The sequence below is a fragment of the Gallus gallus genome, chromosome 2, assembly GCF_016699485.2.
Source record: "Gallus gallus isolate bGalGal1 chromosome 2, bGalGal1.mat.broiler.GRCg7b, whole genome shotgun sequence".
NCBI classification, from domain to species: domain Eukaryota; kingdom Metazoa; phylum Chordata; class Aves; order Galliformes; family Phasianidae; genus Gallus; species Gallus gallus.
The window spans coordinates 67947433-67974728 of record NC_052533.1 but is presented as its reverse complement, the minus strand read 5'-3'; the positions used below and the strand labels follow the sequence as shown (position 1 = coordinate 67974728).

The following is a 27296-nucleotide window of genomic DNA, read 5'->3' as shown; positions in this document are numbered from 1 at the left end:
CTCTTTTTTCACTCAAGTCAGAAGCCTGCTCCTCACTCTTTTCACTCGTGCATGTGAGTGCGGCAGATGGGGCCGCACAGCACGAAGGCCAGGTGGTTGTGTGAGGGCAGGCAGGTAGAAAAGGCTGAAGGCACGGCGGTGTCCCGAACCACCACAGAATCATAGAACATGCCGAGTGGATGGGATCATACGAGTTGAAATTTTATGGAGAGAGATGTCCTCATGCCCAGAGGTGGAGGGAAGGACACGGGAGTACCCGCCCCAGAGCACGGCGGGCAGCAGGAGGCAGGTGGGCACCCCGCCGACAGCCGTGCCTGTGGGCAGGAGCAAGGCCGGGACACGGTGACTAAAAAGGGGTGGAGAGAGGAAAGGGAGGGACGAGAAGAAGTGGGGGGGGGTGTGGAAAAAAATAAATAAATAAATAACCAGGGAAAAAAAAAAAAAAAAAAACAAAACCAAAACCTGCATGTCAAGTCTGAGGAAATGCTGTGGGAACTACAGCCGGGCTCTTTTTTTTTTTTTTTTTTTTTTTTTTTTTTTTTCTCTCTTCTTCTTCTTCTTCTCTCTTCTCCCCTCGCGTAGCTGAGAGGAAGGGCGGCACGAAGGAGAAGTAGGCAGCCCCATGCGCCGGGCCGCGCCGCCGGGGCGCGGGGGCTGTGCCGGCCGGCGGTAGGGCGGCTCAGGCGCCATGCCGGGCCCGCCGGGCTGGCTGGCGCTGCTCTGCCTGGCCGCCGCGGGACGCCCGCAGGTAAGGGCAGCGCGGGGACGGCGGGACGACTCCCAGTGCTCTGCTCCCCCCGCCCGCCTTGGCTCTCTGCCTCTCTCTCTCTCTCTCTCTGTTTCGTGGTGGTGGTTTCTTTTTCACAACTCGCGAGCGCCTTTGGCTTCTTTAAAACGCTGGTACTTTCAAACGAAGGCAGGGGGATCGGCGGGGAAGGCAGCCCGCAGCTGTTGAGGGGTAGCGTTTGCACGGAGAGCGAAAAAGAAGGCAGGCTCCACCCTGCCGAGCGGATTTACCCCGGGGAGCGCGAGCGCGCTTGTTGGCCCGAGCCGTTGTGAGCTGCGCCGATCGGGCGTGGGCCGTGGCCCAGCTGCTCGCACGGAGCCCACGGCCCGGGCGGCCCTGCGAGTGTGGAGGCAGCGGGCAGCCTCCGGGGGAAGGGTGGCAGTGAGGTCTGGCTGCCTGCGGGCAGAGCCCTGTCCTCGACGCTCCCCGAAGCGCGGGCTGGCTGCCCGTCGTGTGGGGTCGCTGGCGTTGCCCCGCTCTCTCGGATCCCTTCCTGCTGTAGCTGAGCCTCCTCAGCGCCGTGCCGAGGAGCTCACGGAGTGGCAGCGGTTGGATGGGACCGCTGGGGGACATCAGTCCGACCCTCTGATAAAGCAATTCCCTACTGTAGGTCGCACGGGAAAGCGTCCCGGCGGGTTTTCACTATCACCTGAGAAAGAGACTGCACAGCCTCTCTGGGCAGCCTGTTCCAGCCCTGTGGGACCCTCAGAGGAATGAAGTTTTTCCTCACGTTTGTATGGAATTTCCAATGTTCCCGTTCGTGCCGGTTGGCTGTCACAGAACAGCAGAGAAGAATAGCCCCATCCACTTGGCTTCTACCCTTTAGGTATTCGTAATCATTGATAAGATCCCCCCTGAGCCTTCTCCAGGCTGAACAGTCCCTGGTCTCACAGCCTTTCCCTGTTAGGGAGGTGCTCTCACTTTACTTTTTCTAATTAAGCTCCTTAAAAATAATTCCCCTTTCACCAGGTTATTCAGGGCCTCCTAGGATAGCACGTTTTTCGTCACTCCTATGCTGCAGACGCTTTATTTCCCCCATTAATCACTGTTTGGCAGCCATGTGCACTTCTTTCACTCGAACTTCTACAGTTTCTCTCTCTCATTACTCTTGATTAGGTGCGAGTGTCATTTTAAGTGCCTCCCTCAGCTTAGTGCTGTCGTAGCGCTGTGTGGGTCACGGTTGGGCTCCCTGAGAGCAAGGTGCAGCTTCAAGGAAAAGAGATTACGGAGGGGGGAAAAAAAAAAGCCTCTGCTGTCTGCAGCTTACAATTTAATGTCTGACCACATAGCCTTGAGAGCCTTCCCTCTGGATCTCTGTTCCTAAATATGTTGCCTTGAAACCGCATGGGCCTTTTTTTTTCCCCCGCCAAAATATATGTTTCTTTCTGTCCACTCTCACCCCTTAGGCTTCTCTTAAATAGCTGCTTTCCAGGTGTCCTCCATATGTATGTGGACAAGTCTGTGCGTTTCAAAAGAGACTTGCCCATCATAGATTTCAGATGGATTCTCCCATCTCCTATCCATAACCCCTATCTGCGTATTTTCTGCCTGCTCTTCAGAACTGCAATCCGCTCATTGAGGTGAACAGATCTCAGTGGTCTTTGTGCTTTTGCTCCCATGACATTTTCTTCCTTCTGGAGCTGTTTTGTTTTGGGGCACTTGTTCCTTTGGAAGCTCCTTGTTGCCCTAAACCTGCTGCATTCTAACCTTGGAAATTCGATCCCATGCTTTAGGTATCTTGACGTAGGACCCAGTAGGTCTGTCAATTCATTGCTTTTCAGAGGATGCAAAACAGGGAACTTACATTTACTTGGGGCGAATATGTGAAGTCTTTTCTCTGCTTTCAGAGAATGTGTTTAGTTCTGAGTCTGTAAGTGCATGGGGTGCATCTTTCCGTAGCCAATGCTTCAGACAAGTAAGCAAGATGATAAGGGACTCCAGGAAATTTGTAGCGTTGAGTTTGCATAGCAAAAAAACATATGTTGTTGAAGAGCTGGTTGACTTTAAGACCTTGTCTGCAGCAGTGAGCAGAGCTGGCAAGTCCAGCAAGGCAGGCCTAGAGAGATGCTGCTCCCAGCAGCCCTCCAGGTTCTCCTTTGGCTGACTGGTTTGAATGGTGGCTTTGTAATCCCCTCATGGGTGGTCATTTCTGATGGAACCGGTTGTGAGAATCGGTGTGGCTGGGCTGAAGTTTGCCTGATGCACTTGTGTTAGTACAGAACCACCGATATGGTGGGTGGTGGTAGGACAGTAAAATCTGCAATGTATTTCCCGTGAGGAATGAGAAACACTTGCAAATGTAAGTTAATGGGTACTCATAGTGCTGCTGAGAACAGACATTATCATCGTCATCGTTTTCGCCAAAGAGGAAACAGGAACAGAGAATTCGTGACTTGCTGTAGGTCACACACCGAGCGTGGAGCAGAACTGCTGGGAGCAGAGCTCACCCTCCTTGTCTTGTGCTTCAGCCACAAGATGATCTTTCCAAGTGATGCATCCTGGGCGGCTGTCAGAGACACAGTCTACCCATCTTCTTTGTGCGGAACAGTCACAGCCCTTTCCTTGCTTCACAGCGAGGAACAGCTTGATTGTTTCTGTCAGATGGGGTTAAAACCCATAAGAATGTGCATTTGCAAATACGCAGTAACCCCGTTGTCTGATGTAACATCAAGTCTTCTTATTCTCTTGTATGGCAGCGGGATTCTTCCACTACTTCATTGTCTTTGCTTTACAGGGAACGTTTGCTCAGTGAAAGCACTTGGGAGTCTGCATAATCTAGAAGAGTTCTGGCCAACATCTGTCTGTTAACTAAAATGCACTCTATTTAGGGTGAGAGGGGGGGAAAAAAAATAGAGAATAAAAGTGTCCCTGCTGTGTTAGATCGTGGGTCCTCCCAGTCCGTGTTCCTGCTCTGACTGGGACTGAAGGAATCACTCGATAGAGCAAAACCTCTGTAACAGCTCATCTAAAGCCTTGGGTTTATTCTGGAGTGAACAGTGCAAAGGTTACTGTAGTTTATCTGTCCAAATGCCCTTGCAGGAAAGGCACCTGAGGACTTTTCATTGCTTTGAAGTTTCTCCTGGACCCTATGAAAAACATTTTACAGCACCACATGTAAGAGGAATAACGCAATTGCATATAAAACCAAACCAAAGTGTGTTTTAAGAAACTGGTGTTGCTTCTCTTTTCGTGTTAAGCATCATCTTCCTGATGTAATTTCTACTTTCCCACAGACAGGACCAAAACAAACCTTTACCACATTCCACAAGTCAGTAGAATTCAGAGCCTATCGGCTGTCTGTAGCAATAGTAACCCTTGTCATTTACGGCACAGAAAGGCACAGAAACCTCAGAGCATCACCCTCTGGCATTTATGCCTTAGCACTGCTCAGAGGAGTCTCTGTGTGTGCCTTCAGTCTCTCTGAACTGAAATGTTGAAAACCCTGCTGTAGCAGGGATACGTGTAGATGCAGCAGAGGGGTGACACGTGCTGTCCTGCTGCTCCCTGCCCACTTCCCCTCGGTGTGACTGGGGCTCTGGTGGCATCTGCAGTGACCAAGCCAGCAGGGTTCCCTGTCTTTATTCCAAGTAAATAAATAGAGTAACTCCCATGACAGCAGAATCCAGCCCTTCGTCGAGCCCTCTGTTTGCAGGGAGTGAGCACTGGAGCAGGTTGCCCAGAGAGGCGGTGGATGCTCCGTCCCTGGTGACACTCAAGGTCAGGCTGGACGGGGCTCTGAGCAACCTGATCTCGCTGTAGACGTCGCTGTTCACTGCAGGGGAGTTTGACTAGGTGGCCTGTAAGGGTTCCTTCCAACCCAAATGAGTCTGGTTAGCTTACAGGAGGTGGGCAGCGGAGGGAAGAGGGAGACTGGGCTGTATGGTTCTTCAAGTCCTCAGCTGCAGGTGTGTTCTTGCAAAGGCTGCCCTTTCCTTTCATTGGAAGCTTGACGTGCCATCCCTTGAGTTGCTGGCTTCTGATGCAGCTGCTCTGAGAATGGCTCACTATTACCGATGGAAAGCACAAAGGCAAACAATTGTGTGTTAGAGATGCAATATAAAAATTAAGTGCTGTTTAACCAGGTTGCACTATGGACTTGGGTAGGCCTCTGTCTGTGTAATGCAATAGTCTGCCTGCAAGAACTTGCCCTGTTTTATGACTTACTCTTCTTTAAACACAGCCCAAAGTTCACACAGATGTGGGATGGAGCAACCTGAAAGCTGCAGGGTGGGCTGCAGGGGTGGCCCTGGCTACATGTCAGTGCTCCAGTGAAGTGCAGGTGCTCTGGTGGGTCACTCCCCATTTGTCACCGCACCGACGCACCGTGCCTGTGACGTGGTGTCTTAATGGCTGTGGGCACCGTGCTGGGCTCAGCCCCACTCCACAGGGCCATGCTAAGTGCTGCTAGGCACCCCGGAACGCTCTGGTTTCTGTCCTGTACCTGCACACCTACCTCAGCTGCTCTGCATTGCTCCCTTTAGTTACCTTTCTGTTTGTCTGTGCCGGGTATGAGTTCTCTGGGCGGAGGGTTTGGCTTTCTTCTCTGTTTGTACAGCGCTTAGGATGTCATGGCTGCAAACACAGCTGAAGACTCATTAATCACAGCAGGTTAGGGCCCTGTCCTCTTCTCACCAGAGTCCCAGCAGGGCCTGCTGGGAAGGGAGCAGATACGTCCTGTAGCCCACGGCCACCGTACCATTCCCCATTCACTCTTATTCCCCACCCCAATGGCAGGGACCAAGAGAGGCCGCGCGTGGTGGTAGAGCCGAGCTGGCCGGTTTAATCCACCCTGCAAGAGCCAATTAGCTGGGGAGGGGTAAAAAAAAAAAAGTGAGGTCATTCACCCTGACCGCTTTGTGGCTACTCCAAAAGAAAAAGAAGTGTATAGGATCTGTTCAAGAATGACAAAGAACAACATTTGTGACTGCAGATTGGTGCAGAGTATATTTAGTCAGTGGTCAAAATGGAGGGAAAAGCAAAAGTCTCACATGGAAAAAAAAATACTGTGAAGTTTTGTTAGGCAACCTATTAATCTGGAGTACAGATAGGGAAAAATGTGCCACTAGGTTCATATGAAGTCTTAAAAATTGCTTATGTAGCACACAGGGGAATCTATTTTGAGGCTGTTATTTTGCTGCACCAAATAGTTTTGCCTTGCGAGCATCGTGTTCTCTGTAACTTTTCATTGCTCCGCAGCAAGAACAATGAGATGATTCCATGAATCTGTTCTCGCAGGAAGAAAAAAGCTCTCTCCTGCTCTAACACTGTGTGTAGTAAAGCAGGCTTATCATGGAAATCAGCCAAAGCCCCATCAGATCGGGGAGGGGTATTCCTGCTGACTTGGCTGAACCCCAGCAGAGTTGGTTCCTCATGGTGACACTGAAGGAGTAAATTAACCGTTTGTCAGCCCAATCCTGCCTCCTTTTGTAAAAGCAGTGATTCCATCTTGATGAAGGCAGTATAGACAGACCCTGGAAATCTCTCGTGGTAATTTCTGCATTAAGATTCAACTTCAGCTGATGAAGCATGGAAAAATAATCTTCTGAACTAAAACGCAAGGGGAAAACACTGCCTGTAAATGTGTCTCTAGTGCCTTATAATATTAATTATTATAATAGTAATTGTTACTATTATTATAAGTGTGAATGGGTGAAAGGTTACAGCAAGCGGCTGACACTGTGCCTGGAGGGCTGAGGCTGCTGAGCTCTCCTTGTAAGCAGCGCTGTTGCACCTGTTTCTTGTAGAAGGGAGACCTTGCAACTCTTCTCACAAGCACATCTAAGTATTAGCTTTGATTATGTCCTTACTCTGTCGTTCTTATTCCTGCTTGTTAGGGACTGCCGTGTTGCTACCAACCCTCTTTGTTAAATATTTTGGTTTGGTTGGCTTTTGGGTTTCTGCTCTCTGATTCATCTTTAAAGCACCCTACCTGGTAGCTGCCGGTCTTTGAGTGACTGTGGCAGCAAGGACCTGCAAGCTGAGACATTCAGGATGTCCCGTGTTGGCAAATGCACATCACCGTACACAGAGGTCCAAGCCTGGAGCTTGTTGTGTGGGGATGACTTTGTAACTGGATGACCACTGCTGTGCATGTGATGGCGAGTTTTCAGCCTGCAGAAGAAAGCTGCACGATGGACATGCTCAGTTGGCTGCTCTCAGCCCTGTCATCTATCTTCTCTGCCATCTCCCATCTGCTATCCCTGAGGTTCTCAACATGCTGCTGCCAGCGTGGTCTGTGCGGCACTTCTTTGCATGGTCTGCCCACTCAAAGCTGCACTGACTGCTGATCCTTCCCCTGCGTGGAGCATGACTTGTTGCTCAGATGTTTGCTTTCTGCCACATGTTAAAACCAAAAGGCAGTGGGAATAGTCAGGATTGGGCTTTGACCGCTGCTTATCCACTTTGTGATTGCAGGTTACATTTTTCCCTTAATCTCTTTATTATCTATTTTGTTCATGTTCCTTCTGGCCTCTTCAGGTATTCAGGCTCTAGCAGGGTTTCAAGGACCTATTTTTAAGATTGAAATAATATTTAGTTGGTAGCCACTGCCATTTCCCGGCTATATTTTACCACGTGATGGTAGTTGTGTGATGTGGTTTACTGGTCACTGGAAAGTTGACATCACCAAAAGCATTTCATTCACAATCTGAAATTTTTGTGTGGAATTACAGACCTGCAAGTGAATAACTGGAATTGTGTGGTGGTGACTTGCGTGCTGTCCTAATTTAATTTTTTATATCAGCAGTGAAGCCTGTCCCTGCTGAAGACCAAGGCACTGAGGCTGCAGGGTCTACTTCAGATTGCCTGAGAAACTGTTGGTCAGAGCTCAGTCCTATTGACAAAGGCAGATAAAGCCCAAGGAGCCGTAGAAATATTATAGTTGTGCAGCAAGTATGGCTAAAAGTCTTGAAAGCGAGTAGTATGGGTACGTTCAGGGCCCAGAGTTCAACGAACAAGTGGTGTGCAAGGCCAGAGCCACCTGAGTTTGCTCTCCCGTAGGTACGTCGGGTCTGCAGTACTAAATGGAGAAAGAATGTGCTTTGCTCAGTGAAATGATGGCAGATGTCTTGAATGCTCTCCAGAAACAACCACACTGAGCACAAAGGTGTCATCTTGAGGTAGTTAGGCCTTGGCGTGTCCCTTTACATCTCAGCTTTTCTTAACTGAGATTATCACTAATGAGCAGTCTCCATTAAGGCCTCAGGTTCTTGTTCAGAAGTGACATGGGAAAAAGGCCGCGGAAACCCCCGAGCTTGTTCTTCCAGATTTTTTCTTTTAAAAGAAAGAGGCCCGTGCAACTTTATCTTCTCTGAAATGTCCGTCTGAATATTCATCTGAGTGAGAAAGTAATTTTAGCATCCATGACACACAGCTTCTGCTGTCATCCGATTGCTCAACAGCACCGAGAATAAATATTTCCGTAAGCCTGAGGACAGGAATCTGAGCGCTGCTGGTTCCCCTTTCAGAAGCACCTGTGTGTGTGTTTTTTCAAGGTCTGAGTAACGTGGTTGTGCTTTGTAGCTGACTCATTGAAGTCCTCCGACCCTACGAGCACAAGCACACTCTTGCTTAGCGTCCTCTTCAACAAATAGGAGGAAAAAAGAGCTTGGCTCTAAAACACGGTCCTCCTGCAAACCTTGACAGGAGCACGCATGTTTCTCCAAGGAAGTCAGTGGTACTACTCATGTGCTTGACGGTAAGCAGGTGTTGGCATGCTTTACCAAACAGCCTTTGACAATCCACTGAGCCCAGAGGCCATTTGTTGTTTTTTTTCCTCTGGATTCTTCGCCTGTTGGGTATTCTTGTATTATTCTTCTGAGGAACTGTTTATCACAGTACGGCTGAGGAGGGGAAGGACCTCCAGAGTTCTTCCAGTCCAGCCCCTGTTCTAGCAGGACCCCCAGAGCAGGCTGCCCAAAACCAATTGAGAGAAGGAGAACTAACTTTGTTTAGGGACTGGTGCGAATATGTCTGCTTTGCACACATTTTAAGTGACAAATTAAATGTGCAGAAGATACGTAGGCCATTTTGAAGCATTCATATCACATCTTGTGGTGGTATTTACTGCATTTACCAATAGTGAGACTTAAAGGAATGACCAGTTTTCTTTGTTCTATTTGATTACTTCAGATGAGGTTGGCATCTTTGCTTTCATCAAGACCCCTTCTCTAAAGAGAAGAGCTCCATGATGTCGAAATCGCCATTGCCTGGTGAGAGGAAGGGTGTCCTAGGGTTTACAGGGCAAGCTTAAGACTTTGGAGACTTGTTTCTCTTTCCTGCTTTGCCACTACTTTCCTGTCACCTTTTGAAGCCATCTGGCCTCTGGGTCTGAGTTCCTCCTCATTGAAGTGAATTGCACTTCCCTATCTCAGATGGACACTGTGGACGGGAACGCGTTGGTGCTGGTGGAGCATCAGCCCATTGTGCTACTGGCAGCACATGTGCTTAGTATTGGATTCTTGCACCCTACAGAAAGCTTATGTCCTGTTTGACAGTGCACTGCAGTCCTCTGGCAGATGATTGAGCAAAGAACAACCTAGCTTCAATGGGGCCCTGTTAACAAAAGGCTCCAAGATCACTGGATCTACCCAAAGAAAATATAAAGGTTCTGTTGTTTCGCTTCCCATCCTCTCCGTGCTCTGCTTTCACACTCAGCCAATCCAGCCGGTCAACGTCTGGCTGGCATCTCTCACCTTTGTGAGCTCACAAGGGAGTTAACAAATGGACACTGATAGCTTTGTCTTCATTTCATTGAGATAAACAGAAGAAAGGAATGTTGCAGCTTTGTAAATGCATTGCCTTGTCTCAAAAGGGGAAGGACGCAGTCACAGAGGATAGCGCTTATTGACACAGAGCATAGATTTATGCAGCTGCAGCTGGGAGTATTTTGCAATAAAAGCCCTCCTCGCAGGGAGGTTGCTTGTTCTGTTCAGGATGAGTGTTGGTTCTCAGAAATTATTCCAAACCCTTCTGCAGGATGCTCTTCAGCAGATTTGCATATCCTTCCTTAAACAGGACAACTTTGCCCTTGTTTGACACTTCAGTTTTTAGCCTATTCTTCTAAAGAGGAACTTTCGAACCGGGGCAAACGAGGAAGAAAAAAACGTTCTGTTGATAAAGCAAGTGGCTGGATCCATCCTTGGTCTCACTGCTTTTCTTGCCACTTCAGACTCCTGGCAATAGGAATCGATTGCTCAAGATCTTCTCTCTGCTGCTCAGTTCAGCAGTGTAGCGTGAGCCCCATTCTCATTCGAGCTTGTTTTTAGCTCCTTGGATTACTGGAGCATTTCAAGAGTGTCTCCTGGAGTGCTGGGTAGCATCACCATTCGGCTGCCAGCCTGGCCAACTTTCTGTTCCTAGATCACCTGTTGCTTCACCAGCACTGGTTGTTGTCCTGGTAATCAGGAAGATGGACGAGGTGGCTGTCAGAAATAAAGCAGAATGAAAGCTTTTAGGAGTCTGGAAGTGCTTATTTATGTAACGTAGGGTAGGTGACCCTTTTGTGCGTGGTGCTGTGCAAACATGAAATGCAGTCTTTGTTCCAAAAAACATATGAACTAATCAAAAAGCAAGATACTGCTAATGAGTGCAAAGAAAGAGGCAAGGAAGCAATAAGACAAAAGAAGCGTTCTTGCCAGATTGAACTCTTAATTTCACGTGGAGTCGCTGTAGTGATAAAAAATGGCTGTCAGGTGTTCATGACCTGTAAAAGTATGGAAACTCAAAAGCTCTGACTTGAGGTACTTACTCTGTTTCAGGCAGAGTTTGGTAAATGCAAGTCATGCACCAACTCTTGGCTCAAACTCCAAGCCGGGAGGTGGTGTTTTAAAGAAAAATGCCATCCCCTTTGGTCATTTTTAAGTCACAACACCCGTTCCCAGCATTAGAAGATGTCAAGGTGCTTGGAGAAAAACAGTTTATATTCAAGTTATTGCAGTTGATGTGATTAGAAAAGGAGGGAAGAGGAGAGGAAAAGACATGGAGGAAACCAGGGGAGAACACTAAGTAGTGGAACAGAAACTATTACTAGCAGGCACAGTACTTTCATACACTATTAGACAGCAAAAACTCTTGCTGAGCAGCAGCAGAAGTCCTGGTGCAGCTTTCTCCAAGCGAAGAATCGAGTAAATGAGATTTTAATAACAGTGTTCAACCATAATGAGTAATTCCATGCTACGAGCTGATTTGGAGTCATTTTACCAATTGGAAGATGAACAACCTTATGTAAGGTGTTGAGGTTGCCTGGAGCACCAGTGCCAGGAGAATCTGAAAGCAAGGGCCTCGCATGTAGCACATTTGCCTGGTTAGTTTGGGATCGGTTGTGTTGGATTTTTAGGATTTGGAGAGGAAAGGAGGCTGTTGGCTTAGTTTGTATCGCCTCGGTGGATGGCTGCCTCAGTTAAATGAGGTCACCTCTACAGAACACCTTGGGAGCCATAAAAAGCTGCAGAATGAAGGTCCGGCATTTTCTGGGACTAGCCAGGGGTGTTGTGTATTCTGGTGGGAAGCTGGGAACTTCTTCTTTTCAAAGGGTGTAAATAATTCACTGGATTTGTTTGCCAAATACCATATTTTAAAACTGTCAGTGGCCCAGGTCTTGATCTGAGGTCGTATACATGGAAGGGACTACAGAATTATGTCAACACCAGTTTATTATTATTGTTGTTATTATTTACAATTGTATTGAAGTCATAGGTTTGAAATAATAGAGTATTGTGGGAAAAAAAAAAGGTTAAATAGGATGCCAGAAGTTTGTGACAATTGCAAGATTGTGATATTATTGACTTATCACCTGGCTGTATTGCAAGTCCCCGTGCATACATGTTGTGATGACTTCAAGGGTTCTTTGTAGACAAACGTTGTGTAATGCTTTACTGCTCAGCTACCCAAAATGCTATGCTGCAGAAAATTTTTCCTTCTCTGTGTCAGCATGGTGAAGAGATAGGTTTGAAGCTTTCTGGGTATATTGGGTCTCATGTCCTCTCTGTCTTTTCTCCTCTCCAGTTGTCACTACAAAGCACTCTGCCGTGTGAAAGTGAACAACACTATGAATACTCTGGACGGTGCTGCAAGAAGTGTGAGCCAGGTATGTGAGTGCTGGGCTGTACAGCCTCGGTAATCAAAAAGCTCCTTAGAAACAGCTCTGGAGGTCAGTAAGGCCACTTGCTCTCATGACTCCACAAATCTATTTGCACGTACCCTTGCAAATGCATAGTTTCAGGCCCACAAGTGCCTTCTAGTGTAGGAATGGTCCTGCTGACCTCAGCAAAAGCCATAGCAATTTTTTTGTTGGGGTAACACTTTACTACTGCACATGGTATAAAGCAGCTTGGTCTTCAGGCACGTACGTAGGACTGCTCCCATGTCATAAGCTTCACAGATGTTTCAGTGCCACTGCGATTGGTCACCTGAGTCAGGAAATGAATGGGGCAAGAGGAAGAAATGGTTGTCCCTGGTAGTACAGCAGTGTTAGCCCATCTCGTTTTCCCTGTGCTCAGCTTGCAGATTATCTGCTTGTCCTTCTCTCCTTCACAGGAAAGTATATGTCTGCTAAATGCACTGAGACATCCGATAGTGTGTGCCAGCCGTGTGGCCCAAATGAGTATATGGATGTCTGGAACGAAGAAGACAAATGCTTGCTACATAAAATATGTGATCAAGGTGAGCTGTTCATGCTGAAGAGCCTTTTAATCCAAATTAGTGAAACGTGAGATGGGTAAATGGATCTAGGGAATATGCTCCATTTGGGTATATGGCAATGAAGGTTGAGCTTGAACGCGAACCTGGTGGATGGGGAAGTCCCCAGACACCAGAGAGTTTTGCTTCTGTGCTCTGCTGAACGCTGCAACTGTAGTCTTTGTGATGCTGATAAGATTATCTTCAGTCGGGCCATTCACTCTCTGAGTTGGATCTTAATGGCTGTCCTTTTGCCCAGCATACTTTGCACTCACTTCTGCCCTTGTCTAACTCTTGCAAAAGCTCTGTTTATTTTCCACAGGAGCTACAAGGAAAAGTATTGCTCAGGAGCCCAATCAGTGTGGTGCCCCATGCTGATCAAGGGCCTCCCACGCTTCTTGAAAGATTTCTCTAACGTGAATGGTTTCACCTCTGGCATTCAAGCAAAGCAAATAGGTAGAACAGGATGTTCATAAACTGAAGGCTTGTTATCAGAGAGATATTTACTGCCATCTGCTTTCTCTTTTAGGGAAAGCTTTGAAAGAGGTGAACCCAGGAAACAGCACGTTCCAGCGGCAGTGTGCCTGTACCACAGGTTACCACTGGAACGAGGACTGTGACTGCTGTCAGCGAAACAGCATTTGTGGTCCAGGGTTTGGAATTGGGCATCCTGGTAAGAAACAGAGAGGGGACGTACAAATGAAACATCCAGCTCTGGCCTGCATCCTGTGGGTTGTGACATTAAAGAATAGATACTGTAGACTCTCAGACCGTTACCACTGTGTGTACCTCTCCAGGACTATTTGCATTCGAAAGGTTTCTGCCTTTGTAGTTAAAGTGAAACCTTGGATCAAGTGAGGTTTGCCAGCTTTAACATGGGCATGGCAATAGCAGCAAGGTCTTCAGTGCATTCTAAAGTGTGCTGAGATACCTGACTGTGGATCATTAGTTTATGCACTGCCCCCAGGTTCAAAGAAGTGATCCACTGGTGGTTGTTGCTGAGGTCAGATTTGAAATCAGTTGTTGTCAGATGGCTTTGTTTTGCCATTCTATGATGTTATGAGTTAAAAGCAATAAACACCTTTAAGGTAGTGCAAGTATTCCTTGCTTTAGATGACATGCAGTGCAAAAATTTATTACAGATATGTAATTTAGTCCAAAGTTTGACTGAAAGCAAAATGCAGGTGTTTTGTGGGTGGAAAATGGAGATGTTTAAGTTCAGGGTTGTAATGGACGCTGGGAACGGCTGTACCAAGCATAAGGAACACCAAAAATTCAGCACACAGTAGAGCCATAGAGGGCGAAATGCTGCATGGGCCTGGAGCAGAGTGGTGGTGTTTTCCCTGCAATCTAGCAAACCCTGATACAGCACTTTGTTTACTGTGGCTTCACAGAAGTGACAACACCAGTTAACGTCACTGCCTGTGTGGTAGCACTGACAAGAGGAAGTTAGCGGAAGTGGACTCGTATGAGAACAGTGTATTATTTTGCAATAACTGGAAATGGTGCCTGGCCATTTCTTATTCTGGTCGTGCAGGGGAATGTGCTTATCTCACCTGAGCACTTTTTTCTGCCTATGTGTGAGTGTCACTGTTGGTTTAATATAATTCTAGATCCTTCTATCCTCAGAGAAGCTTTTGGGGTGGGGGTGGAGTGGGAGGATGGGGGAGCATCGTCACCTTCCCCTCGCTTGGAAAGAACTCACAGAAACTCAGTTGTGATGTTTTTCTTCCTCTGCTACACACAGTGCAACAAGACAAGGACACAAAGTGTATGCCATGTCCCAGAGGCTACTTCTCAGAGGTTGCTTCATCCACTGATGAGTGTAAATCCTGGACCAAGTAAGTTACTTTGGCTTCCAAAAAGCCCATTACGGCCACAAGGCCGCAGCGAGAAGCTTGAGCAAACACACTTTTCAGTGGAGTGTCTCTGCTTCTCAGTGGCATGTATAGAGCATGTCGGTTGGTTGGATAGCAATAAGGGCATTCTCATGCTGGATCTCAAGTCTTTCTGGGGTGGGAGAAAGACAGCTAGGACAACAACTGCTGAGTTGAGACAGGTGAAGATAAAGAAGGTGTCTGAGCTTCAGGATGGAGAAATGCAGGAGTACTTTACAACAGAAAGTATTACTCTGCATAAGTGTAGGAGCCACGACGAGCTCCCTCTTTGGACTTCTAGCTTCTTTGTCTTTCCTTTTTAGCTGTTCAGCTCTGGGATTGGCAGAAATAGTCCCTGGGACTGATAAGTCCGATGCAGTTTGTTCAAAGCAGAAGATGGCTGAGCAACCGGAATATGGTATGTGTCCTCACAGAGCTTGTCTACTAGAAAGTAGCAGGGAGGAGGAGTATATATTTACTAGGGTTTTTGGCTGGCTTAACTCCTTTCCCACTGTGGATGAGTCAGTGGGATGCAGCTGTAGACCAAGACAGAGCTCTTGCGAAATCTTAGCTTTAAAGACTACTTGAAGCTTATCAGCTCTAGGGCCCAAGCCTAGTGCTAAGCAGTGCTTCATGCCTTTCTCTGAAGCTGCGTGGTGAGCAGTGCTGCTGTTATTCATCCATGATTTTTTCCATCACATTTACTGCTCTTTCATTTGTCAGCCTACCAGTTTCTGTACACATTAACTGTTTAAAGGCCACCAACTTTCCTCGTGTCTCCTTTATAGCAGTGCCTAATGTTCTCAGCTCTCCCCTCTTGCCAGTTGCTCTGTTCTCTGTCCTATGAGGCATGAAGTGATTCTTAGATTAAGGCAAAATTTTGCTGGCTGAAGTCTGTAGCTTCCGCAAGCTATGTGTCCCTCTCATCTTGAGGCAGAGCTCATAGGCTGCTGGTGGATTGCAAGAAGACTTTCAGAGGAGTGAGGCTGAGTCACACCTCTGTCAGACACTAAACAGTGAGATGGCTCTATACCATGTACCTTTAATGATACTGGTTGTCACAGAACTCCATAAGTGCAAGAGCTGTGGTCCTTGTTACAGAAACTGAGAATCAATTAGGAAGAACAAAACCACTCTCCTGTGGAAAAGCAGGTGACAGGAGCTAGGATTGGCATACTGCTGAGAACAGCAACGTGTTGATGGTATTGTCTTTCTTATACCTTACAGGAACAAACAAGATCTTGTATGTGTTCATTGTCATCTTGTTTTTTGTGGCACTAATTGGCATTGTCATCTTCATCGTATACTACAAGAATAAGGGAAAAAAGCTGACAGGTACATCCTAGCTAATGTTATGTATGAATGTGACAGCTGCGTGTCTCTTTGTGCACTCTGTTTTCATAGGTACCTACCAAGATGTGAAAGTCAGGAACTTTTTTTGAATTCCTGTCCATATGGATGTCTTTGACTAGCACAAAGCCAGGCTTGAAAATCTTTCTTATGGACAAGGAGTATATTACACCTATGCATAATGCATCTTGCTCAGCATCTGCCTGCAGCCAGTTGTGCCAGGGAGATGAATGCCTTGAGGGTGGATGTAGCCACAGCATGTATGATGGTGGACGGGGGGAAGGATTTTGTATCAGCATGGCAACCCTGCACTGCCTGGCACAGCAGAGCCCATGGCCATAGGGAAGCAGGGGGAGACTTCACCACCTCCTGCCTCCTTCTCCCTACTTTCTTTCCTCCCCTGATCCCACGTTTGGGTGGGTTAAAATGTAGACTTCAAGACTGATCTGTATTTTAAAATGTGATAGAGGCAATGTTTTTAGCTGAATGCTAGAAGGAGTAGCATAAATAGTAAATATATATATATTTTTTTTTAATCTAGCAAGGATATAGCGGATAACATTGGATTTTTGAATATGCTGTGAATAGGACAGAAAGATCTCCTGCAGTTACTCAAATCTGTGTTAAGATCTGGGTCTTCACAGCTAAGAACGTCTTCTTATTGTTCTTTTCATTTTTTATTTTCTTCCCCTAAACATGGAAAGCATTTCCTACCGTATTTTTCCCTTGATCTCCTTTCCCAAGCCCCAGAAATTTATGAAGTGTTTTGGGAGCAGCAGAAGGGAAGGCTGCAACCCTTGTAAGGTATTTTTCAGCCCATGTTTTAGAAATATGCTGCCTCTGCCACACTAAACATGGGTTGTGCTAAATCTGGAATTCCTGGGATGGGCTGAAGGAAATGGTGACTCTCCTTGCAAAGCAAATACTTATGATGCAGAGCAGGTTAGGGGAGAGTGCTCTTTACTTAACATTCCTATTGACCTGCTGCTCTGCAGTGACAGTCCTTCATTGCCTTTGCACGGTAGATCTTTCCAATTAGAGTCCCAGAGACTTGCGGGCTCAGGAAGAAACTCTGCCTCCTTAGGGACTGATTATAAACATGCAGACCTAACATCAGAAGTACAGAGTCATTGCTGGGAAGTGACGGGGGCTAAGTGGCTTATCTATCTTCAAGTATACAAAAACCAGTACAAGCTTAAAGCAAAACTTAAGCCCTGCACAATCACCTGAATGCCTAAATGGAAAGCAAGAAGAATTGATAGCTCTATAAAACAGCTTTAAAGCATTATTCGACTTGAAGATTTTCCGTGGGAGATACTTTGATAAATTGTGTTTCCTAATTAAGTACATCTCTATTAAGTGGAATACGCTATATTTGAGCCTGCCATCCCGCGGTTTCAGTGGCTTACCCTCTTCTCTCTGGTCTCCTCACTCCTGTCTGGGAATGGTCTTTGTGCCATCCATGTGACTTCTCTTGAAATAGACTGAACAGTTGTAAGTGGGTCGGTATCAGGCCAGTCATAGTGTGGTGACATATGACGAGGAAAGAAACCCCATTTGATGTGGAACACAGTTTAACGTGATCTATCTTAGGAGCTTGGAAACATTTGTTCCACAGAAATACATCCCTGTTCCAGTTAGAATGAATCCTCAGACAGCCTGATGCTGGGACACTTGAACAGTCAGTAAAAACAGTCTTACTGGTTTTCATTTACTATTATATTATGGATCGTGAATGTCTGTGGGTGTTTAAAGGTCTGTGGCTAGTTTCAGTGCCTGCTCTATATTACAGCTACTCTTTTGTTTTCCCTACAGCAGATCTACAGAATTGGGCTAACGAGGTGTGCAGCCAAATAAAAGGAACAAAGGTAAAGTCAGGGGCACTAAGATTTTCCCTCTGTTTTATGGTTTCCTCAAAACATTCCTGACACCCTCCTTGCTTTAGACTTCATGTTAGTGTTTGGCTAGAAGACAAGTTTTGAGTTTCTCAAAAGCCACTTAAAGCTTTGGCTTTTTTAGTCTGTTTTTCTGTAAATGTGAGGCTTATGAAATCACCATTCTCAAATAGCTTCTGAACCTGCTCTCTGGTTTCAGCCAGCTTTAACAGTGGTAACAGTCTCTGTGGTGATTAAATATTCATAGGAAGAGAAAGTTGAACATGAGCCCATGTTAGTGAACACCTGAGACTCTCACCTCGGAGAGAGCCCTCCTGAATTCTGAGGCTGGGAAAAGCTAAACTTGATTTGCATGTTTTTACATACCAGAGTCCTCATGGGAGAGAGACCTAGATTTCATGCAGCACCAAGAATGCCAAACGCTCAAGGAGCTAAGAACAGAGCCATTAGCTAAAGGAAATGGCCACAAGCCCCTTTAATTCTGTCAGTCACTGAAAACCTTGTGTGTGAAGAGCATATGACCTTCCAAAGGGTTTTGCTCTAGAGCAGCCCCAGATGCCCTTGCTTGAAACTCTTAGTTGAGAGCATGGATTCACATACATATGCACTGTCTGATTGACACCAGGGACATGGACTGAGGTCCCATAGTTCCCAGGTGCATGCTCTTCCATTGCTCCACCTGCCAGACTAAGAGCTCTGTCTAGCTTAGATGTGGTAACACTCAAATCCCTTTGCTATAAAAAAGAAAACAAACCCAGCAACTTTTTAAGCAGGCCGTTCCTCTTTTGTCTCATAAATGTTCTTGCAACGTCCTGCACTGGCAGCTGCTCAGATCCTCTGGGACAGAGGAGTGAATCAACAGCAATTAGTGGCTGGCAGCATTTACTTTGTGTCCTCCACTGTGGAGGAAGGGAACAGATGCTAGAAATGAAAGGTAGCGGTTCCCAAATACCCATCATTATGCATGACTGGCAGGAACCGAAGGGAACCCTTGAAGTGTTTCCCAAACCTTTATTTTTTCATGGAGCTTCAACCAAAAATATAACTTAACTGTAAAACTACTGGCAATGTGATGTCACAGGCGTTTGCGTTTGTTGTCTTAAAGTTTTCAAGGTTAAACCTTGTCTGTTTGACTTCTATTTTTCTAGCACATCTCTGCATCAGTGCAGTATTTGTATCAGTTATTACTACTATTGCTATTTTGTTATCACTAATAAAGGTTTTGCACAGAGTGAGGTCTTCACAGATCAACAGCCCTTCAAAGACGTAGATTATTCATGGGAGCTACAAACCTTTTGAGCAGTTAGGTAGGTTTAACCAGTGTCCACAGGAAACAGCAGAATCCAGCAGCCCTTCTAGATTTATTAACTCTCAGGCACCCTCTTGACTGGTTGATGGTTGGACTTGATGATCTTGAAGGTCTTTTCCAACCAAGATGATTCTGTGATTCTTAAGAGCTAGCCAACTGTATTATCCAAAATTAAGTTGTATCGAATCCAGCAATGCCACTCAATCCCACCAGCTCCACGCTGAGGAAGCGTTAAGACATGCCTGCTTCTTCTTCATTCAGAAAATAAGCTTCAGCCAGTTTCTTTATTAAACACAATTCTATTTCGAATTTCTTTCAGGAGCCATCTAGAGATGCATACGTTACTGTAAATATCACGAACACCACCATCCCACAGCTCTCGGAAGACGTGCGTCTCCTGGGCCCTGCTGGCTCCCCTGCACCTGGAAGCTCACCCTGTGGTCACTCCTCGTGCAGGCACGGCAGCCCAGGCACGGCACCCTGCAGGGCTGGGGGCAACCTCCAGGAGGTCTCCGTGGGGACTGAGACAGACGATGAGCATTTCTCACCCGTACCCACGGAAGATGAATATATGGATAAAGATCTCAATACTGCCGACTATTTACCTTTACTGAGTCAGCCTGACAATAAAACTTTGTCATTGTTTTCGGAACCGGTGGAGGTAGGGGAGAACGATAGCTTAAATCAGTGCTTTTCAGGGATCGGGAGCGCAGAGGACGTGTCCATGCCTCAGGGCTCCGACCCTTCCTCCAATGCAGATGGTGTACACACCACCATGGACAAATACCTGCAGAAATCTTGCCAGCGTTCCCACGGTTGCCCAAAGGAAATTGACAGCAAAGACACAGATCGTTTTGCAATGAACCGTGACTCAGAGAAGATCTGTGTGAGGTGTGGCGTTTCATACAGGGAGACTCCCAGAAAGGGGAGCAGACCCTGCTGTGCTGCAGTTGATGGTGCTTTCACCTCCCCAGAAACTGGATGCTACGCGCAGTGCACCTGTGGCATGAATTTTCTCTCTGCTGGTCAGAGTCCTCTAGCAAGTGACCATGGTATGGAAGATGCGCCTTCTGATGGTACCAACACAAAGTACCAGAACACAAACAGAAGCACTTCAGGGACAAACAGCAGCACTTCAGACCTCCCTCCAGCATCCGGTAAGTCCATTAGGCTTGGCTTGTACATAGTCGTGTAGGGTTAACTTCGGTGCTAGTTTGATATTATTCAGAAGGTTTGATCTGGGAGAAGGGAAAAATGGAATGATGCTTTTTCACTTAGTTGCCCTGAAGCTAATCTGAAAGATAGAACTGAAACAGGAAGGCTGTTTAGTTTGTAGTGAATTTCATGCGTAGTGTGAGCACTACGAGGGATGTCTGTAGGAGAAGACTTAGAAAGAGGAGAGAATAGTGACCAAAAGGCTGAGGTGAGAAGATATGCATAACTCTGAAGGGCATTTTTCCATTCTGCAGCCCGCATGTGCATTTTTGTCCCTGCCATTAGGTTGTGGTGCACTTAAAATCACATGGTGGTCCGTGAAACTGGCTGGAGCTGTAACCTGGTGGTCACGGTTGGGTCTGAGAGACTACGATCAATTTGTTTGCTTTTAGCCCTTTCTCTTCGTTTTAAATTGCTAATGGATAAACATATATATATATATATAATTTATAATTATATGTAATATATAGACAAAAAAAAATGAGTGAATTCTGTGATTGACCTAAAAATAATTTCATATAGACGTTTTTTCTCAAATGTAAGCACTTGGTCTCTAAACAGCCTTGAAACACCAATGTCTCCAGTTCACTACTTGGCTCCTAAGTTACTAATTCAGTGAATGTAGCAAAATAGTTAAATGGAAGCAGGGATAAAAACCACCGAAGAAGGGAAGTTATGAGCCTTTTCTGGATGGAACTTTCGTCTCTCTTTTTCACTATTAAAAGCCTGCAATCTGTTTGTCACATCTCATTAGTCATTCAAGATGATAATCTCCTGAAGATGGATGCTCTGTTTTTATTTGCCTGTGCACTGCCAGGCGTAATGGGACCTTAGTTTTGTCTGGGACATCTCACTGTTACTGTAATACGCACAGCGATCATAAGCAGTTGCCCTTCTTTAAAACCACATCATGCCTTAACGTTTCTTACGCAGACATTCTTGTCGGTCTGCCAAAGACCAAAAGTGACACTTTAAAGTCCCGCAAGTGAAATTTTGAAGGCCCTTCCCTTCCTAACATACGGTGCTGTGCGGGAATCTCAAAGCGCACAGTGATCTTTCTAAGAGCAGACACTCCTTCTGCTGCTTCAGTTTCCTGAAATCTTTAAGCAGTTTCACTGCTTGATGCGTACAAAATTCAGAAGTAGCAAAGAGAAGGCGATTTTATTTCTGTGGAAGGTGACTCTGGGGTATTGCTGGAAGTCAAGTCATGTCTGGCACTGCAGAAGTACTGCTTTTCTTTCTGAATCGCTCAAGAAGAGGAAGAGAGAATAGTAAGGAACAAGAGGACAAGCACGTTTAAGTGACGTGCTGGCAAATACCATCGTCACTCTGCACCATAATTCTTTATATATGATTTTCACTGTGTCAGTACCTTTGGCTGTGTACTTGCTATAGTGCTATCTGGTGAAACCTGAACATAAATATAAAAACAGAGTTTCTGGTTCACCCCAACCTTGGCATAACTGCCTGGAGGTACTGGCTGCGTGGTAGGCAGTGAGAGAGTGTGGGTTTAGTCACTATGGAGCTGATGTGCCTTGCTGGAGTGGCCTTGCCTGCCTGTGGCGTGGTGGCGCCCTGATGTGGCACTCCCCAGCTCGTGCTGGTGGAGCTGTGGTGCTATCACCCATTTTTCTGGGCCTTGTGAAATACTCAGGTGGAATAAGTATGCATGCATAATCAAACTTCTTCAGGCAGCTACTTTGGACGCAATTGCGCTAAGGCAGAACTGTATGAAAGTGGGTGGATGAAGAAATGGGAAGAAAAATGATGTGGGTAATTCCATGAACTTTTGGTTTTAGTTTCTTAGTACTCAGAATGACAACAGAAATTGCAACATCTGCCCCTGGTGTGAAATTACCCTAGAGGACCAAAGCAAACCTCTGGACAGGTGCCATTCAGGCTTCTTGGATAGCAATTGGCAGGAGCCCTCAAGCACCTTTCCAAATCTTCCTGAGCCTGGAAGCAATCAGAATGTGGGGCATTGAATCACGGCCACCTCAGACCTTGTGCCGGACTTCAGAGTAAGGCATGAGTGGTGGAGGACTTTGATGACTCATGGCTAGGGATGGCTTTGCAGAGCCTTCACATTCAGAGCCCACACCATCCCAGTTCAGCTGCAAGAAGCAACATCAGATGGCTCTGAGGAAATTAATCACTTGCATTGTTCCAGTTCCTAGTGAGTAATTACCACAGAAATTTGTCTGTCTTTCTAATTAACATCATCAAGAGATGGAAAGAAAATGCTGCAGGGAGCAATGCCTTCACTTATCCTCTGGAGGCATCCTTTATGCTTTTCTGTTTGGAAGCACGTTTCTTAGTGCGACCCAGGGGGTTCTTGTGTCCATTTACTCTTCTTAATCTTGTACTGAGCTCAGGTGAACTTTTACAGTACCTTTTTTGAGTGAAAGGCAATCCGTGTAAAGGCAAATTTATAAGGAGTGGTGTTCATAGGCTTTGAGAATTGCTTTTTGGGTTGGTTTGGTCAGTTTTATTTCATTCCGGGGACGTTTGTTAGTTTGTCATTTAAAGTTTGCTCTTGGGTATTTTCTTTCTGTTCTGAGAGGAGTTTATTAATTCCAGAGCCTGGTCCTGCTGTCACTTGAGTCAGTGACCCAGTCCTTGAATTAGAGAAAGATCGAATTAATACTGAAAAATCTCTGACCACAGGGAGACTTGCTGAAACAGTAATACTGTTAGGTTGCTGTGTATAGATTGTCTCTTCCCTGTAGCGGGCTGTATCCCAATAAATCTGTGTAGGCACTGGGTGAGTGCTGGGGTGTGCCTGTGTGGGAGAACAGACAACACGAGGTAGTCTTATACACTCCATTCCATGTAGACACTGTGACTGCATGGCCTGACGTTAAGTCTTTCAGCATTTATTGATTAAACCGGCTGTTTTGTCCACGCGATAGGAGTGATCACTTACCAAGGGGGAAAACAACATGCTAATAGCTGTTTCCTCACTAACTGGAGGCAGTCTGGGAGTAGCTCGTATGTCCAGAGGCAGTGGGAGGATGAGGTTATCACGCTTTCTCTCTTGTGGGAGTGCAGTGTGTAGGGACAGCTTTTCCAGATGCCACAGACAGGCCCCCCCCCCCGCAACAACAGGCTTCATCCAGAGGAGGCACGAGTGGAAATCATGAGAAGGCCCCATGGAAGGCATTGATTATGAGAGCATCCCTGTGTCACGGGGAAAGAATCACGGAACAAAAGCAAAGCTATCGCAGCGGATTGAATTCACCGTGCTAAACATCCTCCTCATGAGAGAGAAAATATTAATCATGCATATCTTCTTTTCTCCCCCCTCCTTCCCCAGGAAATGTGACTGGAAACAGTAACTCCACGTTTATTTCCAGCGGACAAGTAATGAATTTCAAGGGAGACATCATCGTCGTCTACCTTAGCCAAAACTCCCAGGAGGGAGCTGCGGCCTCGGGGGCAGCCGAGGAGAACGTCAGCAGCCCGGTGCAGGAGGAGAACCCCAGCCGCTGCGAGACCTTCGCCGGCAATGCTCAGCACTACAAGGAGAAGTGCGCTGAGCTGCATGCCACCATCCCAGTGGGCAGCGGCGGGACGCGGCACCACACAGCCCCAGTGCCAAGCCTGGCCCGACACAGCGAGGCCTCACCACCCGTGCAAGAGGAGGGCAGGCTGGGGCACAGCTCGGAGAAGGTGTTGAACTGACGTGAGACACCATCCCACGAGGGGGTCGTCCCCAGATCCCGGTTGTTGGGACAGATTCGTTTCTTCTGAGAGCGCTGCTGGCCCTGGGGTCCCCTGGAGACTTGGGATTGGGAGGCCAGGCCCTGCGGGCCGCCTGTCTCCTCAACAGGGCGGCAAGTTCTCCGTGACTCTCCCAAACAGCAGCGAGGGACAGCTGAGGGAAACCCCTCGGGCTGGGGGACTTGGCGAGAGGGAGGACGTGGATCACCAGTTGTCCCCTCCTGGAGAGGGGCAGTGTGCTGGAAGGGGCTCCAGGCCAAGGTGTATTTTTTTTTTTTACTGGGTGGGGACTTAGTAGCTCTGTCGGTGATCCCTCTCAGTGGGACCTCAGTCTTCCTCAATACCTCCCACGGGGGAAGGAAGCAATGGCCACCTCTGCTGCTGAGCTTGGTGCCCAACTGGAAGGGCAGGGATGGAGTAGGTGGCTCCATCAAAACATCAAAATGGAGCAGGAGCTCCAGTCCTAAACCAGCACGACAGTCGAGATCCTTGTCTGCCCCTTGCTAACTTTGGTGTGAGTGGGTATAGCACTGTCTTGGGTTACAGTAACAGGTAAATTAGCGCTGATATGCCTTGAAAGTGTATCAGATGAATCCTGAACAAGAAGCATTTATAGTTTTGAACCCTGATTCACCACCACCTTACTGCTTCTCCTTAGAGGAACACAAGCCCCTGAAGCTGAAGATGAGCAGTGTGTGCCTGGTGCTCTGTTGCACAAACCTTGTCACTGACATGAAGCTACAGAACAGCTAGCAGGAGGAGGAAGGATCTAGGACAGCTAGCTGCAGACATTTCCCAAGTGACAGGAGAGGGAGGGAGTGCCTGAAGATGGAGAATTTGGTCAGGGTCAGGCACGTGTTCCTTCATCTGCCCTAAGAAATTTGTCATTCCCGCTGATAGTTCCATTAGTAAGCAGCGCTTTATTTAGGCAACATGAAGCGATTTCCAGAGCTCAGCCTGTCTGAGCTGGAATCAATGTAACCACCGTCACACTTAGAACTGTAGGACCAAGGGGCTGGATTCAAAGAGTAATAGTGGTTGTCAGTAGAGTCTCAGCTACTCAGTTGGCTTTGGTTCAGATCCTGTGTCCTTTAGCCTCCTCCACCACCCACCACTGTGGGAAAGTGAAGGGAAAAGAGCCTCAGGGAACCTCCAAGAGGAAATCGTGGTATTTTTTACATCTCCTGACCAGGGGTAATTTTCTGATGTTCTCCTGCATGCACAAGTGTTGCGGGAGCCTTTCTTCAGTCTGAACATATAGGAAGATCAGTGCTTGTTTCCCACCAGAGTGAAGGGATCTCTGGTCAAGTGTGTTCTCATCTGCTCTTACAGAAAAGATCTCTGCAGGGAGGGCTCCTCTCTAGAAAGGTATTAAAGCTGAGAGGCTTATGGCATAGCTGCTCTGTTTACTGCTCTGAGGGTGAAGAGAACCTATGAAGCTAACAGGGTGACCACTGCGTCATGATGAACTTCTCATCCACAGAACAAAACGATGGCCTTAGCCACTCTCATCTCTCAGGAGAATAATTCTGCATTATTTATATAGCTGGGGTGGAAAGCTCAGCGCAGTTGTGCGAGGCTCTCTTGGGTTGCTGGAGCAAGGGGCGTGTGACCAATCTGACTCCCTTTCACCTTTGTGTGGCCTTCAAGAAAGCAGGCCATCTGACCTGAGGCTCAGCCAGGCAGGAAGGCTGTGCCATTCAGCGATGGCCACTGCTACCTCTTCCTTTATGAAGGAAGTGTGCAACTGGGGCTGTCTTTTTCTGTGGCACTGTTCTGTCTTTCCTGTTGGATCCTGTAACCACCTCGCTGTAGGCTCTTCAGGCCTGTGTCTGTATCCTCCAGGCACTGATGCAGCGGGGACAAGGAAGCAGAACTGCACATCAGGTTCGTGCCAGCTGGTGCAGATGCTTTCCCCCCTCAGTTTTGCAGTTGTATTTTTCCAGAAAGCATTCACCTAGGGCACCACTCAGCCAGCCCCATTTAGAGGACAGGAGGGACTGAATTAGTGTGCTCAGCTCTGGGTGAACCAGCTGCACACAGGTCTGTCTCCTCCATCCCGTGGTCTCTACGTCCCACCAGGGAGCAGGCTGGAAATCTTGGTGTCAGAGAAGATGATGGGAAGTTTACTATGATGTGTCCCCAGTGAGGGAACGTTTTTCCCTCACTGAATTACAGGATCCTGCTGAGTGGGTTTGGAAACTGGGATCAGCAGCAGGCATGAAGAGAAGAGTCATCGGTATCTCAGCACCGTGGCCACTCCCTTACGGGAAACACAACACACCGAAAGGTCCAATTCTTAGTCTTCTTCCAGAGTCTGTGCAAAAGTAAAGAAGCCACATCACAGTTATCAGAGTGCCACATGTTCCCCAGGTCTCTGCCTGGCTGCTTAGACGTGGACCCCAAAAGGGACTTCTGTACCTTCGTGACTTCACATGTTGTCAGCTTGGAGCAAGGGCTGGTGTTTAACATGTCTTTGTACAATGGGGCCTTGTGCGTTGGGCACTAACTTGGAGGCTTCTGGCTGCTATTGTAATACACGTAACTAATGGTAATAGAAATCTTAAGGCCTATTTGAGAATGAGTGAAGATTTGAATTAACGGAGAGAATCAAATATGTTATTATTTGCCCACGCTCGTTTTTACAAAAATAAATCATTAATATAAAAACATTCCTGGATAGGCTTTTGTAACCTTCTTTATAGGTGGAATTGTTTTAGTATATATTAATATATTAATATGTTTCCCATGTATTACCATAGGGAGCGCCGGAGCAGCTGTTCATATCCCCATGAAAATCAGTATGGGATTAAAGATCAATATGCACAAGAACGGCTGTTAATCTCTGTGCCTTGCTGCACGTTCAGATGCAGATGAGAAATTGCTCTGTGAGGGGACTGCACGCCTGGGAGGAGCATTGCTGAAGTGTTGAAATTTCTACCTGCCCATTCCCTTCCTTCAGGTTTCCTTCTTACTGTAGCGATGGCACCTCAGCAACTACACCTCTGTATCTGCTACAGGAGGGAACCCTGCTGAAGGCTGCCTTTGTGCTCATCAGGTATTTTAGTAGAACTGTAGTTTGAGCCATTCAGATTAGTCTTAAAAGCCATCCACAGCGTTTGGAGAATTCCTTTCTGTCAGCACATGCCAGCGGACACGGTAAGTTGCTGCAAATTCTTTGTGTGGAAAAGATATTTCTGGAGTATGTAATATATGTGTTCTTAATAGACACTTAATTATAGCCACCGGGAAAAGGAAGTGTATTTGACCACGTCGCCTGAGGTTTTTATGAGGAAGGCCGAACTGCTCTGAGCTTTACAAGTTGGTTTTCTCAGCCTCCTTCTGAATGGCTGTCACCCTTTTGGGTAGCCCAGGGATACTTTTGGTCCACTGGGGATCTTTCCCCCTGACCTGAAAGGCACGCGCTCCCCACAGCCTGCCCGGAGCAGCACTTCACAGCACTC

General features: G+C 46.9%; 1 protein-coding gene across 5 annotated transcripts; it reads left to right on the top strand.

The window, feature by feature from the left end:
- Nucleotides 1-26504, top strand: TNFRSF11A (TNF receptor superfamily member 11a). 5 transcript variants are annotated; one of them, XM_004939688.5, is made up of 10 exons: nt 1-289; nt 11792-11873; nt 12323-12448; nt 12993-13136; nt 14211-14304; nt 14664-14758; nt 15568-15675; nt 17509-17558; nt 19214-20051; nt 23426-26504. In XM_004939688.5, exons 1-10 carry the CDS (start codon nt 215-217, stop codon nt 23791-23793), a joined length of 1980 nt encoding a protein of 659 aa, XP_004939745.3. In that variant the 5' UTR covers nt 1-214; the 3' UTR covers nt 23794-26504. The 5 variants fall into 5 exon arrangements, with proteins under 5 accessions (XP_004939745.3, XP_004939746.2, XP_040552567.1 ...); XM_004939689.5 differs by having other exon boundaries at nt 17506-17558; XM_001233218.6 differs by lacking the exon at nt 1-289 and adding an exon at nt 651-748 and having other exon boundaries at nt 17506-17558.
- Nucleotides 26505-27296: the final 792 nt, after the last annotated feature.